Source organism: Rhynchophorus ferrugineus, unplaced genomic scaffold, assembly GCF_030347505.1.
Source record: "Rhynchophorus ferrugineus isolate W39M unplaced genomic scaffold, kcgeb_rfMv2 rfM1, whole genome shotgun sequence".
NCBI classification, from domain to species: domain Eukaryota; kingdom Metazoa; phylum Arthropoda; class Insecta; order Coleoptera; family Curculionidae; genus Rhynchophorus; species Rhynchophorus ferrugineus.
The window spans coordinates 36,114,406-36,131,640 of NW_027472580.1; the positions used below are offsets into that span (position 1 = coordinate 36,114,406).

Here is a 17,235-nt window from a genome sequence, read left to right on the forward strand (position 1 = left end):
AAATCAATTTTGATTTCTGCAAGCATGAAAATACACTTTTATTTTATTTATATAATTTAATTTCAAGAATATTAAGTCATGGATTTACCAGAGAGTTAACAATTCTACCAACCTATTCATCTTTTAATCTAGTTTGAAGCTTAAAATATCTATATTTCCCACTGATCGAAAACAAACTCTTAAATAGAGAGACCGTCTTTCGAGCAAAGTTGCGAAAAATTCATGCTTTAATATACGAAATTGTCATTTATTAGGCAATGTAAATAGAATAGAAGTAATCCAGCTCAGCCTATTAATAAGTAAAAAAATAATTCGTTTTCATGAACACTAAATTATTAAATGCATTATCAGACAAAGAATCTCTTGTTGGCTTTTATATTTGAATATTATTCAAGGATGGTAAGATTTTTTCCCTTTTATCGTTTAAAATGTTGACTAACTCTAACTTCACTTTTGATGGCTCTGGTTAGTCACTTAGGGACAGTGACTTTAGGACAGTTAGACAAAAACAATAAAATTATAATCTTCTTCACTAGTGCTGCTAATACTGTGACTCCCGGAGTATTTAGTAACATTACGCCAGTGCAGCTCCATTTTCTTCAGGTGACAGCTTAAGAAACTTATGAAATGTTTCTCCTAAGCTCCCTTTCAGTTGTGATGCAGTGTTTGCTTTGTTGTTTGCAATAACAGTAAAGTATCTGGCAAATAGAAAAACTGTAGTCGATCGAATCTGGTTACAGATATTAAAAAAAGGTATACATACTACAGATTAATTGACAAGTTGGCTGAAAAGTCCCGGGCGTAACAAAAAAACGCGTTTTGTTTTTAATTGGCTTTATCAACGTAATCTCCATCAAGAGCTACACAATAATTCCAGCGCCGCTTTAACATTTCAATACCACTTTTGTAGAACGATTTATCTGTTGCCTCAAAATATCCCTATCACTAGTTGCTGTCTACTCAGTTTACCACCGTTTTGATTTCTTAGTGAAATTACGGATCCATGTTTCATCCACTGTCACATATCGAGGAAAAATTTCAGTTTGTTACGTTTAAACATGGTCAAACACTGCTCAGAATGATCAACACGTTCTTATTTTTGGTCAACAGTGTGCAAACGTGGTATCTACTTTGACCAGAGCATTATCATAGACAAATGCTCATGTAATTTATAACCAACACATTCTTTTGATACTTAAGATGTTAGATAATTAAGGAAATTAATTTTTCGATCATTCAAAACAATTTTGTGGTTTTTTTGGCGCTTTCTGGTGTTACCGCTTCATTTCCATTCAGCAAACCAACGTCTAATTATTGTTTCTGTTGGAGTGGAGTCCTTATAATACTTCTCAAGCCATTGCTTCTTGAGCGGTATGTTTTTTATCAAGAAGCAGTGACAGATTAAAACACGAAATTGTTTTTGATCTATTGTTTTGAAAATAAAAATTGTAGTATCACTCCTACTACAATAACTCACAAACTTATGAGTAGAATATCATGAAATTTTAACATTTATTTGTTTTTAAGGTTAGTATTAACTGAAAAAGTGGTGAATGTAATAAAATTAGCGCCATCGATGTGTTATGTTCGGGACTTTTCAGCCCATGTGTAACATATATTAAAGTAAGCGGAAGTTTGCCATATTAAAAAGTGTTGCCATAAATGTAATCTAAATTGCAATTATATATACTTCAGTGAATTCCTCCAAGTATTCCTGTAATATGGCTGAGAATGTGTTAATCCTAATAAAATTATTAAATGTAATTGAATTTTGTTTAACTTCTTATAAGCGGCACAATCGCAAAGAGAGCCATACTGGGGGGCAAGGATATATTATCCGATGTCTAAGATAGTCGTTTATGACTTCAGCTGATTTTGGTCTTCTGGACATATTCCATAACAATGTACATTTAGTAATTGCCGGATATTGAATCCTGCTAACACGAGAATTTTTGTTCAATTAAAATTTGAATTAATTTGAATTTTGTAACTATTCACACTTAATGCGTGGCTGGTACATCCGAGCTGCCTAGGCAGACATAACTTTCTATTAATTAACTAATACACTTAATACACAGAAGTTTCATAAAAATTGATAGTCGTTTAGTAACAGAATTGACAATTGGCAAGATCTTGACTATTTAACCTACAATACAGGCGCAGTATTGGCAAATTTAAAAGATGACATTTTTAGTGGTCGCCACTTTGCTTACAAAAGGCATTAAGCGTTATTTTCCGCAGAACTCATCCATTAATAAGATCGCCAAATATATTTACGTTTTATACTTTGAAGCCATAAATATATAAAAAGTTAACCTCAACGTTTGGTATTAGAAATAGCCACTACAAATTACATGTTTAATATAACTAATTTAATTATAATATGTATTTGTATTCCAATTACGCATTTGAATTATAAGAAATATAAATACTGCTCTACTCTATTTACGAGTATGATTTAATATTCAGAGGAGTTCTAGCCGCCAAAATGACCAAACGCTTGCCTATGGTCGTAGATCACTTCGGACATCTTACAAGCTGAATTACAAGCTTCTAGTTAAATTCTGGTAGATTAGACTAAGTGCCAATTATAACCAATTAGCAATTTAGTTGCTATGAAGAAGCTAGTGTAGCTTCTTCTATTTGAGATTTAGCCTTTTTAACAAAAGAACAACAACTTTTACTTTCTGCGAATATGAAAATACTGAGTTGGCGAATGGAATATGAGTTTGATGTGGTCTAAATAGTATGTAAATATATTGGTACTGTGACATAATTTTGAAATATTTAAAAAGATTGGAGCAATTCGTGCAACATTTTGCTATTTTGCGAAAATAGGATAGTACTTTCCCCGTGTATTATTTTCCTCATATTTCTGGCAACAAGGCGATATTGTGTCCAAGAAACTATATTTCCTTGGTAGTGATTCAGTTAACAACCTATTTTCGCATTTCTTCAGTATTTCGAACCCATATGCCAGTCAATCAATGGTGCACTGATTTGAATAAAGTGTAAACTGTTTGAAAATTCTGTAGGACGCTAACTAAAATTCAGGCTTATAAATTAATTTTAAATGATTTGCAAGATATGGTGTTACTGTGTATTAAATAGCATCGGGTACATTTGTAACCAATTTCATGTTGAAATTATATGGGCTTCATTTTTCAATACGAGTCATTACGTCGAAGTGTGAACAAACATTTTTTTCAGTGCATGGAAATTGTCTGAATTTATTATTTATTTTTATAACCTATTATTATAACATTTATGAAAAGTTTTATGCGGCTGAAGGTGAATGCTTTATGAAGCTTATGGCAACCATTCACCATTGATTTCAACATGTGTACAGTGGTTTCAACGTTTTAAAGTGACAGTGGACCGAAAACAAAGAGGGTTCTAGACAGCCAAAGACGAGGATTTGAGGTTTACTCGATGAAATCACCGTTATTGACTGCAATTAATGCGTTTCATCCGTGCACTGCGCGAAAAATAACCTGAATATCAGCAAAGAGCCATTATAATTATTCGTCAGTATGACGACACTCGATCACATGTTATTAAAATTCCAACCGTCCATTTCTTCAGACATTGCTCCTTCTGGTTATTACTAACGTTGGTAACTATCGACTGAAAACAATAGTAAAATAGTAATTACTATTTTCATTTAAAAGCACGGTTCGACTGTTTTTTTTATTCGTTTTGTCAGACGAAGATGTACGAATCCTTTCCTGTATAAATTGTGAGAGAGGAAAGGACGGAGATAATTGCTTGAAGCACCTAATTTTATATGTGGTTATATTTTCCAACGGTAGTGTAAGCGAAACGGAGATGTATAAATTCCATCAGGAACTAACTTTAAAAAAGAAAAGGAGAAAAGTAATTACTGACTACTATTATAATAATACTAGCTGACCCGACAGACTTCGTCCTGTCAAAAAGATTTGTAATGTGGCAGTTTTTGTGCCTACGTATTTTAAAAAATTCTCCTGAACAGAACCATCACCCTGGTGATAGGGCGTTGTGAATAAAAAATAATTAAATAAAACATATATAAGGATTGAAAAGTAAGTAATCGCTTTATTGTTAATCATGTGAATCATAATTATTATTATTATTATCATTATATTGCTTTGTGGTATACGATGTTTTTTGTTTGATTACCTGGCGCATAGATAAACAAATCTGATGGTTTTCCAACACGGGAACAGGCAACATACAATTGACCATGTGAGAAACATGGGTTTTCTAGATTAATACCACAAACACTTAATGATTGCCCCTGGGACTTGTTTATAGTCATAGCAAAAGCAAGCCGTCAACATGTCTATAGGAAATTTGCCATTACCAATGTCAATGAGTTGTTTAGAGAATATGTTTCCAGATTGGTCATTTTGCAACTCGACACGCATATTCTTGCTTAAATGAAGTACTTTAACATGTTTCCACAAATTGGAGGACTTTAGACATGCATTGAGTTCATCAGCTGGCGTTGATCGTGGAATCACTGGCAATGTTTGACGAAAATCTCCTGCTAATAAAATCATTGCACCACCAAATAGGTTATTATTGCTACGTAGATCTTTTAAGGTTCTGTCTAAAGCCTCCAAAGATTTTTTATGTGCCATCGTGCATTCATCCCAAACAATCAATTTACATTGCTGCAAAACCTTTGCCATTGCAGAGTTCTTCGAAACGTTGCAGGTTGGAGTTTCATTGCTTTGCATATTTAATGGCAATTTTAGTGCTGAATGGGCTGTTCGACCACCTTCAAGCAAAGTTGCTGCGATTCCCGACGAAGCGAGTGCAAGTGCAATTTTATTTTGTGAGCGAATTGTTGCTAATATTAATGAAATAAAAAAAGTTTTTCCTGTACCACCAGGTGCATCTAAGAAATAAATCCCTCCAGTTTCATCATTTGTTACTTTCATAAGAGTTTCAAATACATACTTCTGTTGTTCATTTAACAGTGGAAGATTTGTTTGAATTTATTCTTTCAAAGCGTTGAGATCATACAGTCTTTCTCGATGCAACTCTTGGTTAAAAGCGTCATGCATTGGACGATTGGGCGCGGTCAGGCCTAATTGAATTAATAGTTTGTTTGACATTATCAAGCACATGTCCTCAATTGAAATCAATGCTTCATTGTAAATTTCTTCACTGATTTGTATATTTGGATTTCCCATTCTATTCCGTATTTGATACAAAATATCATCACACATATAATCTTTGTACTTCATCCACAAATCAATTGGGTTTGATGGGAAGCATGTAGATATGATTATAGAAAACAATGTTCGTATTTGATGAGTGTGTGATGATATTACAGCATCATTGAGAGTTTGATCCCAATGAGCGTCATTTTCAAGCAATTGCAAACGTTGACAGGCTTCTCTGTAGGATCCACACAATTCACCATCAACAGTTCGTAACTGTTGGAATGATGTTGGGCCACGTACATTGACTAATAGCAGTCGTAAATAAAAACATTCATCATTGCTTGGATGTACTGAATAAATCCGGCCAATCGCATCGGTGGAATATACATCTGTATATCCTGGAACTGGTTTTCCTTGTTTCCGTCGTATAAATCTCCTTGAGGATTGATTCCAGGTATAATATTTTGGCATTTCAGAATATAGCAATGTTTGTGCGAAATCATCGTTTTGGCATGTCTCAAAAAAACTGGTTAATGTAGTAGATGGTGGCTGAGCAGCTCTTTGTACTGCGTTCTGTGCTGTAAAATACACTCTTTGTCCATTTTCTAAATGCACAGCTAAGTGAACAACAGAAGGGTGTCTCTCGGGTGAATAGGAAAAGAAAATATTCGCCAAACTGCTTCATTACTACTGACATAGCGGCCCATTTGGTATTGGGTAACTTCATCATTAGAATTCCCTGCACCAATTCCAATCACAGCCATATCACTCCCTTTGGTTACATATTTGCAAATGTATTTAATCGATTTCACTGAATGGCAAGATTCAACGTTGATGTGTGCTTTGAATGTCTTTGATAAAATGGGTGAATATGGAACAATCCAACGATTATCTATTTCAATATCTTGTTAATTTAATTTGACAATTGTTGATTTTCCATTGTCTGCTGTCGATCTGCGACGATACAATGGATAACCGTCATTACCAGTAATTGTTTCCGATATTAATGTCCGTGGATATCGTTTTGAACATTTACCATCCATCATACACGGTGAATTTTGATTAAGAGTTCCACAGGGACCATGTATCATGTTTTTGATAACTACCTCATGCAATCCAGGATCTACTTGTACATTAGGGATTTCAGCTGATATCACTGCATCAACTTCATTTGGCCTTATCTTTTCAACCAACCAAATCAAAATGTGTGCATGTGGCAATCCTCGTTTCTGCCACTCCACAGAATACATCCAGCAGCGTGTCTCACCAAACACATTATGTTTTACGATGAAATTCATTAAAGATTTCAACTTTTGTCTAAAGACTCTGGCTGTAATATCATGACGATCAATGGATGATTTCCCAGGTAATAACTCCTGCTTAATTTCTATCCATTGCGGATTGCATGTAAATGTGATGAACAAATCTGCTGTACCATAATGACGAACATACGACATGGCATCTTGAGCATATTCGTGCATATGCCGAGGGCTTCCGATGTATGTTGCTGGAAGAATATTCATCCGACCGACATTCTGTGCATTTCCATCAGTATTAATCGCATCTCGAAGGTGAATATACTCTTCAGATCGGAGTTTGGTTTGATTCAACCTGATGAATGTTAATCTCTCCGTTTCAATTTTAACATACATGTCATCAACATATTTGTGATATAATCGCCGACATTTCAATATGTGATTATCTGCATTTTCCCGAATCATTAGGCGGTATGAATAATAGTTCATTGAACTGACTTTTTTGTTGGTTTCAGAACCTGTAAACAGATTTTGTTTTAATAACATTCAAATATAAAATTAAAATACATAATATAGTGACTGAGATATTATCGCCATAGCTAAACTAATATTTTAGTTACCTGTAATGGGATTTATCATTTTTATTGATAAATCGTAGCCATCTTCACCTTGCCAAAATATAATGGGATATTGCAGTGCATCATATGAGCGGTGTGTTTCCTTTATAGGTTGTAATTGAAAATTCCGACGATGTAAAACAATATCACGGGATTCCAAGTTTTCTCCAACTACAACGATAGCAACTTCATCAATAGTTGGTGCATTAAAACGTCTTGTATGTTGACCTGCAGGTGTTTTATCAGCTCTGATTACAATTTTGTGATTATCGGATGGCATCAGATCCAGGGCAGTTTTAAACAATATAATCAATTGATTGTGTTGATGAAATAAAGTTTGTAATTGTTCTACAATAGACCTTTTTACTAAATTGTTATGTGCACAACGCAGATCAATTTCTTGTGGTGAATTGCCCATAAAATAAATTTGCAGGAATTTGTTGTCGCTATCTGACACTGGTAACAGTGAACCTGCTCTGTGATATATTTGCCCTTGTATCTGTAAATAAAAAAATATTATCGTGTGGTATAAATTAATGGATTGTCAATGATCAAACTTAAATAATATTTGATCTTAAAAAGTATATATTTAGTTTTAACTAATATCTATCAAATATAAAATATAATAAAAGTGTCACTGAAACTGAATCACCATATAATATGATGACTAAGTGATATATTTCGTAATGATTAAGAAATTGAAGATTAGTAACACATCTTAACTTTGGTGACAGAAAATTTTGTTCGCTAAAATAATTATGAGTAACTGCTATAATACATACCTTGAAAGTTGGCATAAAATTTTCCCGAACTGCATTTGTTGCCCCAAATGAAGTCATTTGAAAGCAATTGTTATATTGTTGAATATGTGTCAAAAAGTGTATAGAATCTGTTCCTATTCCTGAAACCAATGAGTACAATGGTTCTGGTGGTGGATCCAATTGTATCAATTTCACTTTACCATTTGCGCAACACAATCCATTGGCTTCGTTTTTGTATTTTAATGCCTTACAGTGTGAGCAAACCAAGTTCATAGAACCAATAACAACACATTGGTAGTTACTGTAGTCAATTGACACATCGTAACTGAAAGCAGCTGGATTCAAACTTGCGCGATTATTAGTTGAATGTCGCGCTCGCGCTTCACGCGTTTGTGATATCCGAATTCTTTCACGTTCATTTCCGTCGTCACGTTCTTGTGCAGTACGATTAGATCGGTAATTAGCTTGGTTTATAGCATTTCTGGTTCTTCTACCTAAATTGCTTCGTCTTATAGGAGGCATATCAAATATAAATTATTTTTTCACTAATCACGAACTAAACAAACACTAACTAACTAAACACTCTGCACAAAACACGATATACGAATTTGTTTCGTGTATCACTTGACAATTCATCTGTCATCTGTCAAAAGTCATCTGTAACAGACAACTTTTTTTTTTAAATTTGATATGACTTGAACTCAAACCTTTTTAAGCCGTACGAATTGTTTTATTTATTTAAAATTTGAATTAAATTTTAAACAAATAAAAAATTTTAAATAAATAAAACAATTCGTACGGATTAAAAGGATTTGAGTTCAAGTCATATCAAATTTAAAAAAAAAAAGTTGTCTGTTACAGATGACTTTTGACAGATGACAGATGAATTGTCAACTGATACACGAAACAAATTCAAACAAAAAGGGCTATTTTTAGGGTTTTTCCAGCAATAATTCTAATTTTTCTCGCCGTAAAAACCATCCCTGAACTTCAACGAACATTTTAAAAAAAGATTTGGCCAAATTGGTCCAGGCGTTGTTGAGTTATGCGCTTAGGAACATATTTTGCGATTCATTTTTATATATAAGATATAACATGCAATTTATAATTTAATTTTAAACGAAGTAGACTTACTTTTATATTTGAATGTTCAATTGCTTTATTTATTATTGAACGAAAATATTTTTTAACAAAAATCGAGAGAGTAATCGAAATATTACTATAAAAACAGTAAAAATATTTTACTACTTATTATTCCCAATTTTAATCTTTTTACATTAATACATTAACAATATTGAAAAATATCATACCAAAATGCTATAATGTTAATATACAATATATTTTTATTTACAAGCAAACTACCAAAAAAATCATAAAACTGCATATAAATCTATGTAAGCATAAATTAGATACATTTTTGTCAAGGTCGCGGCTAGGACGACAGAGCCAAAATGTTAAAAACCGGTCGAATGAAACAAGTAGAACCAAAAATAGTAACTGAAGCAGCCGATAATAAAAAGTAGTTAATTACTAAATAATCGATAGTCAATCTCAGTCGATAGTTTCCAACATTAGTTACTACCTACCTGTCTGGACAGTACTTATAAGTTCTTCAAGTTATAAATATCCTTTAAAAATAATTTATAGACCTAATATAAGCACCTAATAATTTCTCTCTATAGTATTAAAAAGAATATAATATGTTATTTAAATAGTAATTGTGACATACTAACCGTGTTCAATTATTATTTTCAGCTCTTCTGAATAGGGGACATTTCCTGGATGCCCAAGAAGACTACCCGATCTCGGCTGTGAACGACTATTTCAATTACTTTTTGTTCATATGGAATAACACGTTTAAGCATCCCAACGTCCGCAAAATGTTAAAAACGTCACAAAAATTTGACATAGTGTTGACCGAATATTTCTGGAACGATTGCCTAGAAATATTTGCGCATATATATGACTGTCCGGTAGTTATGTTCACTAGTATGGGTGGTGTAAATCCATGGGTTAATGACCGAGTCGGAAACTATTTACAAGCATCATCTGCTTCACATTTTTTCATGTTGGGAGTTTATTCTAAAGGCATGACTTTTATTGAGAGAATTCATAATTTGGCCTACTATCTTTATGATTACTATCACAAATATTTTGTAATAATCCCTGGTAATAACGCAATTCTCCAACATAATTTTCCTAATCCTCCCGATGTTTCAACCTTTTATGAAAAAATCTCGATAGTTCTTCTCGGATCACACTCCAGTTTAAGACAACCGATTCCTTTGGCGCCTAACATGGTAGAAATAGGAGGTTTCCATATAGATCCTCCAAAAAAACTCCCTAAAGATATACAGACCATCTTGGACGGTGCTAAAAATGGAGTTATTTTCTTTAGTATGGGATCCCATGTGAAAAGCAGTGATTTTTCTGAAGAGAAAAGGAAGATATTCTTGAATGTATTTAAGAAGCTGGATCAGATAGTTTTGTGGAAATTTGAAGATGATAATCTGCCTGGAAAACCTGATAATGTCCATATAAGGAAATGGTTACCACAGATGGATCTTTTAGGTGACATTATTTTCTCTCGATGATAAATCTATATTAATTATTATGATTTTTTTAGCTCATCCAAATATCCGTCTTTTTATCACTCATGGCGGTTATGGGAGCTTACAAGAAACAATCTACCATGGTGTTCCAGTATTGACAATTCCATGTTTCGCTGATCAATATAATAATGCTTACCTCGCTGTTCAGTTGGGATATGCACTGAAACTCTCTTATAATGATAAAAATTTTAACGAAGACACGTTATATGATTTGATACAAGAATTGTTAAACAACCCCCAGTACAGAGAAAATGCCAAGACTAGATCAAGACTGTTTCACGATAGACCAATGAAGCCCTTGGATACTGCAATTTACTGGATCGAGTATGCTATAAGAAATAAAGGAGCTCCCCATTTAAAACTGTCCACGTTGGATATACCATTTTATAAGTTATATAATATAGATATTTATTTGTTTTTCATTGTTAGTGTGTTTATAGTTTATAAAGCATTCTTATATATTGTTCAATGTTTTCCCGATAGCCTAAAGAAAAACGAATGCAAAATTAAATTGAATTAAAATTTGTATCTAGGATAATGTTCTGTTTTAGTTTTTCGGAATTCAAACATTTATATAACTTATGAATATGCGTTTAAGATTGTACATTAAAATAGTAATTTTACATGAACTAAAGCTGATATTCATGATTTAGTGATAGTAAATACTGATAAAAAAACTATGCTTTTGCGAAATATAAAAAAGATTACAACTGAATAATTTAGCAACAGTTTTATTTTATTTAAAAAATTAGTAAACTATATATCTTATTGAATTGTGATATAAAGCAATATTTTTATATTCTGTTTAAATATTGTTTTTAGTGTATGTCCGAGATCTAAAAATGTGAATTAATATTGAGTATATTGCCTCAAAATAGTAATAGGGCTATTGATAACAGACATTTAAAGCTCAAGCTATTACATTGCTGAACAGAAATGTGTTTGTTTTATGGATTTTTGTTGATATTGCAATGTGATGAGGGTTCAATAAAGGAGTATAGGATAGAATATAGAGAGGAATAAAGGAGTATAGGATAGAATATAGAGAGGATATAATAAAGGTTGTGGGATTGCTACTTTATGGAGCAGTTCCCATTCGTTAAATGGATAAAAGCTTAATTAGAAGGTTATGCGAAAACATGGCGTTTATTTATAAACGAACACTTCATTCAATGTATCAGATATTAGCTTTTCAATATGGTAAAGTGTTCCTGAGGTACTAAAGTGTTGATGTAGTAGTCATTTATTTCTTGACCTCAAGAATACTATTAGTAAAACATTTGAACCATAATTAGGCTCCCCACAAATTAACTGAACGAACTATTTGTTCATGCATATACTTACAACATCTAGTTATTCCTAGTTATTTTTCCTAGTTCAGTAGATTAGAATCCTAGTTAAGTAGTTAAAACTCTATACCGTTGCGAAATATTTTGTGACAAATGATACCATTACATCTACTGATATCACTCTTTACCAATATGTCCACAGAAGCGGCAATAGATATTATAAGAGACAAGCACAATATATTGGAAGATATAGCAAGTCCGAAAAAACATTTTTTGAAAACATCTAGTTATTCTTCAAAGAATCACGCTACAAATAAATGGAACGAGTACAACTCTACCCCCAATTATACCAGCCCTATTTATGGATGATCAAGATGCGATAGTTGATATGAATGCATGAACAGGAATTACTTAAATATCATGAAGATTATATCAACATATAAGTAAAATAAATTCAAAAATAATCCGATATCACTCTAATCCGAATCAATCTATGATTTTTGATATATGAAGTTTTGGTACATAAAAATGAAAACCGATCCAGACAGACCGTTATCTAAATATGTTTTGGATAGTAAACAACATTTTTGACACGACTGAGACAACATCTACAACACAGAAGAAGCCAAATGAAAAGTGTACGAAGACAAGAATATCGTTTTTGGCAATATAAAAAATAGGTATGTAAATAGGTAGGTAAAAAATGGCAATATAAAAAATAGGCATTATGGAAATCGGTGCTAAAATTATGGGTTATGAAACGTCATTATATTAAATATTCTTCTGAAAAATATCAACTGGACAAATAAATATTGTAGTAAATTGACAGAGAAACAATTTATGATATTTTATTATTTCTAAAACTAAGAACATTGACCTGTTAAATTTTTAATAATATTTAAATTATGATAATTATGTTATATTTAAAAATGAGTTATAATTATAGTCTTAACATAAATAACAACGCTTATTTGGTGAGCTGTGAATTATTTATATTTAAACTAAAATAAGAGCCGGAATAATAATACAATAGGAATATAGTTCATCAAAAGTTATAAATAAATAAATTTAATCTTTTACCTTGTCTTTAATTTACCGTTCATATTTTTTGCAATATTGTAGAAATAACTGGGATAAATACTTTCTTTAAATATATAATTTAAGATAATTATGGAAAATATCACTACAACATCAAAGTTGAATATAATGAACTGGCATTATATCTGCACAATTTAAGACACGTCTTCCTAAGTGGGTATTCTAGTTTAGAGGCATGTATTTTACGTTTTTTTTGAGCGAAATAAAAAAGACTAGATATTTATTACTGTTTAAAGAATGTATAAAAAAGTAAAAAAAAACTATTCGATGCAGAAGCGTAGAAACGCTACAATTGTTGTTCAGTTTGGATTGAATTTTCATCCAATAACTTTTGCAGTTTTGCATCTTCAAACTTTTTTAGTCTACCAGAGTGTTCTTTGTTTTTCCACATAGAAATCACAACTTTTGAATTTTCTAAACCATGTCTCGTAGTTAAATATCTACCAGCAAACGATGACTTTCAGTTGCTTTTTTCTTTTGATTAAATAAGAAAAGTAATGCCTGCCGCAAATGCACATTTTCTGGTACGAAAATTGACATTTTCAAAGTGCTATGACGGCATTATTTTGTAACGTTAGGAATGTCCGTCTTATCGGTCGGAATTTCTGGCTGTCGACTCTATTGTTTGTCGGAACACTCACTACTATTTTTGCGGAAGGAATTCGCATGGGAATGAAAAATACTTGTTGAAAAAGACTCGTTGATTAAGTAGTACATGTGTTCGATGGGAGGATGGACAGCTTATTGGGATAGGTTAGAGATGTATGCATGCAGTATGAAAGTAGTATTGTTATAACGGTGAGAGAAAAGAGAGAGGCGTTGTAGTGGTGGTCTTTTATAGCCGGGATGGATTATGGTCCTAATCCACCAGCGTTGCCAACCTTTGAACTTAATGTAGATGTATATGTGGTGGCCTAAAGGGTCGTAGCGGTTGCTACAGTGTTTGTGGCAACCGCCACGACCCTTTAGGCCACCACGGATTCATCAACAAGTACAAAGGTTGCCAACACCGGTGGATTTGTACCATGCAATTCCAAGCTATAAAAGACCATCATGACGACGTCTCGTTTTCTTTTCTGTTCTTTATCCCCTTGTAATAGTACCACTTCCACAGCCCTACCGTACTTCCTCTACCTAACCTAATATCCTGTCAATTCTCCCGTCGACCACATGTATAAGTTAATATTAAAATAAACAGTAATTCTTCAACCAGTGTTTTCAGTTCTCGTGCAAATTCCTTCCAAAAATAGTAGTGAGTGTTTTGACAAATAATCGCAGCGGCAGCCATATATTTCAACCGACTGACCGACCCGACAAACAGTCCGACACGTTCTTAACCTTAGCGACATCTGTTCGAAAAAGCCGTAATGATTTTCCGGTACACCTGGTAACTACTTGCTGGACTCTCACTGATACATTACTAGGTTTAAAGTTCAAATGGAGGAAGAGAAATATTTGGGGTGCCGATAGAAAATTTTTAATACTTGAAGGTGATATTGATGAATTGTAGGTTAATTAATTGGTGGAATATTTTATTTGTTGATTGAATAAATTTATTTAAACATCTGTAAAAGATGTGTGATGGATTTTGGCTTTGTTATTGAATTTTGCAATATAACCAAACAAGAAGCGGCAGTCTTTTAATTAAAGTAATTTAAATTATTCCTTGTCGTTGAACCTATTGATGTTATATATTAAGATGCCAAAAGAATACGTCGGCTAATTTTTAATTTATTATTTCTTAGCGTCACCATCACTCGTATAATTTGAAGACTCGAACTCCTGATAGGAACTAACTACCATCTAAATTAATTAGCAGCGAACCGCAAGCGACGAACGCAACCACACGTCAATTAATGTCTTGACAGATCGCGTCACCGACCGCCCTTTGGGCGTCTTGAGGCTGCGAGGATGGCGCAAGAGCGCCCGTCATCGTCGTCGTCGTCTACTGACTCATTTCCCCCCGCAACCGGTTCTTGTCGCCGTCATCTAGCCTACGTCGCCGAAAATCCCAGCCCGCTTTCAAAGTTAAAAGCCACTCTGCCACGCTCGAGCAACTTTTAACACTCTATAAACTTACCGATAAGACTGCTCGCTATATAATTTCACAATGCCAATATAAAAACTCCGTTTCTCTTCATTGGGTATCGATTTTACAGTAAAATTTACGTTTGTCAAGATTACCTTCAATTTGTGATATATTTCTCATGGTTCATAGTTAGCTTGCTCTTCAATAGTTGTTTTAAATTTGTCATATGCATTATAGGTTACAATATTGTGTTAGGTTGTTCAATAACATTGATTGCATTAAAATTTCATTTGAATTCTTAAATATGCATAAACATATATATTTTATACTATAATCTGTGTACATAATAGATGTCGGACTACATGTAAACCATGGTCGTAAAATTAAAAGTTATATTTAAATAAAATATCTTAAACGAATAAAAACATAGATCAATATAAACGATATAACAGCTACTTACAAAACAAGCAATAAAATAAATAAAGCAAATCCTAAGCATGCGAAATATTGACGTCTAGGTGGTCGGGTGAAAATTTTGAAAACGAAATGGAAACGTATTTGAAAAACCAATTTTCACTGACAAAGTTGAGTTTAAAAATACATATCAAATATAACAATTGGTTATTATCAAGAGAGATGATTCTAATGTCAGGTAATAATAAAATATGATGGTACTGATAATGTATTAGGATAAAATATACAAGTTTAAAAATACAATTTATTTAGATATATGTAAAAATTACATTGCAAATTTTATTTCAAATGAGAGTCTTTAGAATTTTCTATGTCTAATGGCAATATAACAGGTCAATTGAAAACTTCCTGGCCTACCATAGTAAAACACATTTTTTTGGCAAAATTAGTTTTTTTATTCAACATAATTCCCTTTAAGGGTGATACAATGAATATAGCAACCCTCCAACTCGTAGATACAATTTTTGTAGTACGATTTGTCCTTTGCTTCAAAATAGGCCTCAGTTTCGGCGATCACCTCTTCATTCAACGAAAATTTCTTTCCAGCGAGCATTCTTTTGAGATCTGAGAACAGGAAATAGTCGCTTGGGGCCAAATCTGGAGAATACGGTGGATAAGGAAGCAATTGGAAGCCCAATTCATGTTGTTTTTTTGTCAAAAGTTAGCTCGCGCGGCACCCACTTTGCACAGATCTTTCTCATATCCAAAATTCGTTAATCATATGATGTACACCTTCAGTTAATATCTTTAGAGTGTCTGCTATTTCATTCAATTTCAATTTACGGTCATTCAAAATCATTTTGTGGATTTTTGAAATGTTTTTGTTGGGGTTAGGGATAACTAAAAATCATATGGATTTAATTCTAGTAGCGCCATCTATGTATCAGGCTGGGGCTTTTCAATTGACCTGTTATAATAATAATAATAATAATACATTAAAATGTAATATAACAGATTTAACATAAAACTTATACTTTTAAATATACAAAGTTTAATAAACTATTGAATATGGAACATTTTATGTTATCTTGAATATAACTCGGTCAAATACAGAGTACAGTAAAATATATATATTGAAGACTATTTATTTTGAAATGTGTTTTTAAATATTTTATTTTGACAAATATTTATGTTAAATATATAATTGTCACAAATATAAGCTGAGTTATATTTAGATGTTGCAATAAAAAATGTTTCATTTTTGCCTTTTGCTGTTCTGTTGACTTTTCTCATCTACCGAAAGAAACAACACCTAACTATTATCCTTCTAATAATTTCTCGTTGAGAATGTTCAATACAGTTGATCGTTTAGAAAAATACAGGCATTTGGTGATATAAAATATTGGACAGACTGCTTGTTAAGTTAAATTTTGTACATAATTTGGAAATTAAATAGAACAGTTGAGACATCATTTACCAACAAAGTATAAGAAGTTCCTGGCTTCGTCAAATTAACTTAATAACTTCGTTAATAACTTCACTCTTCAACTCAATACCAATTTCTGACATACTTGGATCAATGTTTTCCTTTTTCCATGGCACAGCTAAAATAGAGATATGTTATATTTTTTAAATTAGTTACATATAATTAATATTATAAAAGACTTACAATTTAAATAAAAAATGAATATTAATGTTAATCCCTCTTAAGCAATACTCTTCCATATTTCGGTTTGTAGCCAGCCTATGTAAAATGTACATTACCAACCCTTTTACTTTATTTAAGATCTCACAAAAGATTCCCATCAGTTTTTCATTATTTGTTGCTAAAAGCTATTTCTGACATAGAGCAGGATCCCTAGGAAAACTGTGCATTTTATTTGAAATGGTATATCCTGGGACGCAACACCTGAGATGTATTCAGAATTAAATAAACCATTTTAACTAAAAAACAACCATAAAAATATAGTTAACAAAATAAGAATATTTAACACGTAAGTTTT

The 17,235-nt window shown here is 32.5% G+C and overlaps 2 protein-coding genes across 2 annotated transcripts; one reads left to right on the top strand and one right to left on the bottom strand.

The window, feature by feature from the left end:
• Window positions 1–574: 574 nt before the first annotated feature.
• Window positions 575–7,538, bottom strand: LOC143202948 (uncharacterized). The gene is made up of 4 exons (XM_076415015.1): window positions 7,258–7,538; window positions 7,033–7,200; window positions 6,609–6,930; window positions 575–698 (listed from the first exon to the last, which is right to left on the bottom strand). Exons 1-4 carry the CDS (start codon window positions 7,445–7,447, stop codon window positions 575–577), a joined length of 804 nt encoding a protein of 267 aa, XP_076271130.1. The 5' UTR covers window positions 7,448–7,538.
• A 2,549-nt stretch (window positions 7,539–10,087) lies between these two features.
• Window positions 10,088–14,853, top strand: LOC143203015 (UDP-glycosyltransferase UGT5-like). The gene is made up of 3 exons (XM_076415137.1): window positions 10,088–10,361; window positions 10,417–10,771; window positions 14,658–14,853. Exons 1-3 carry the CDS (start codon window positions 10,088–10,090, stop codon window positions 14,851–14,853), a joined length of 825 nt encoding a protein of 274 aa, XP_076271252.1.
• Window positions 14,854–17,235: the final 2,382 nt, after the last annotated feature.

Excerpts from the sequence above, each read along its gene's own strand:
- LOC143202948 (XM_076415015.1), bottom strand. The coding sequence starts at position 7,447 with ATGGGCAATTCACCACAAGAAATTGATCTGCGTTGTGCACATAACAAT. Across the intron at positions 7,201-7,257 it reads AGCTGATAAAACACCTGCAG|TTGGAGAAAACTTGGAATCC; the intron begins GTCAACATACAA and ends CTATCGTTGTAG. Across the intron at positions 6,931-7,032 it reads AATGATAAATCCCATTACAG|GTTCTGAAACCAACAAAAAA; the intron begins GTAACTAAAATA and ends ATCTGTTTACAG.
- LOC143203015 (XM_076415137.1), top strand. The coding sequence starts at position 10,088 with ATGGTAGAAATAGGAGGTTTCCATATAGATCCTCCAAAAAAACTCCCT. Across the intron at positions 10,362-10,416 it reads ACCACAGATGGATCTTTTAG|CTCATCCAAATATCCGTCTT; the intron begins GTGACATTATTT and ends TGATTTTTTTAG. Across the intron at positions 10,772-14,657 it reads CCCCATTTAAAACTGTCCAC|ATCGCGTCACCGACCGCCCT; the intron begins GTTGGATATACC and ends ATGTCTTGACAG.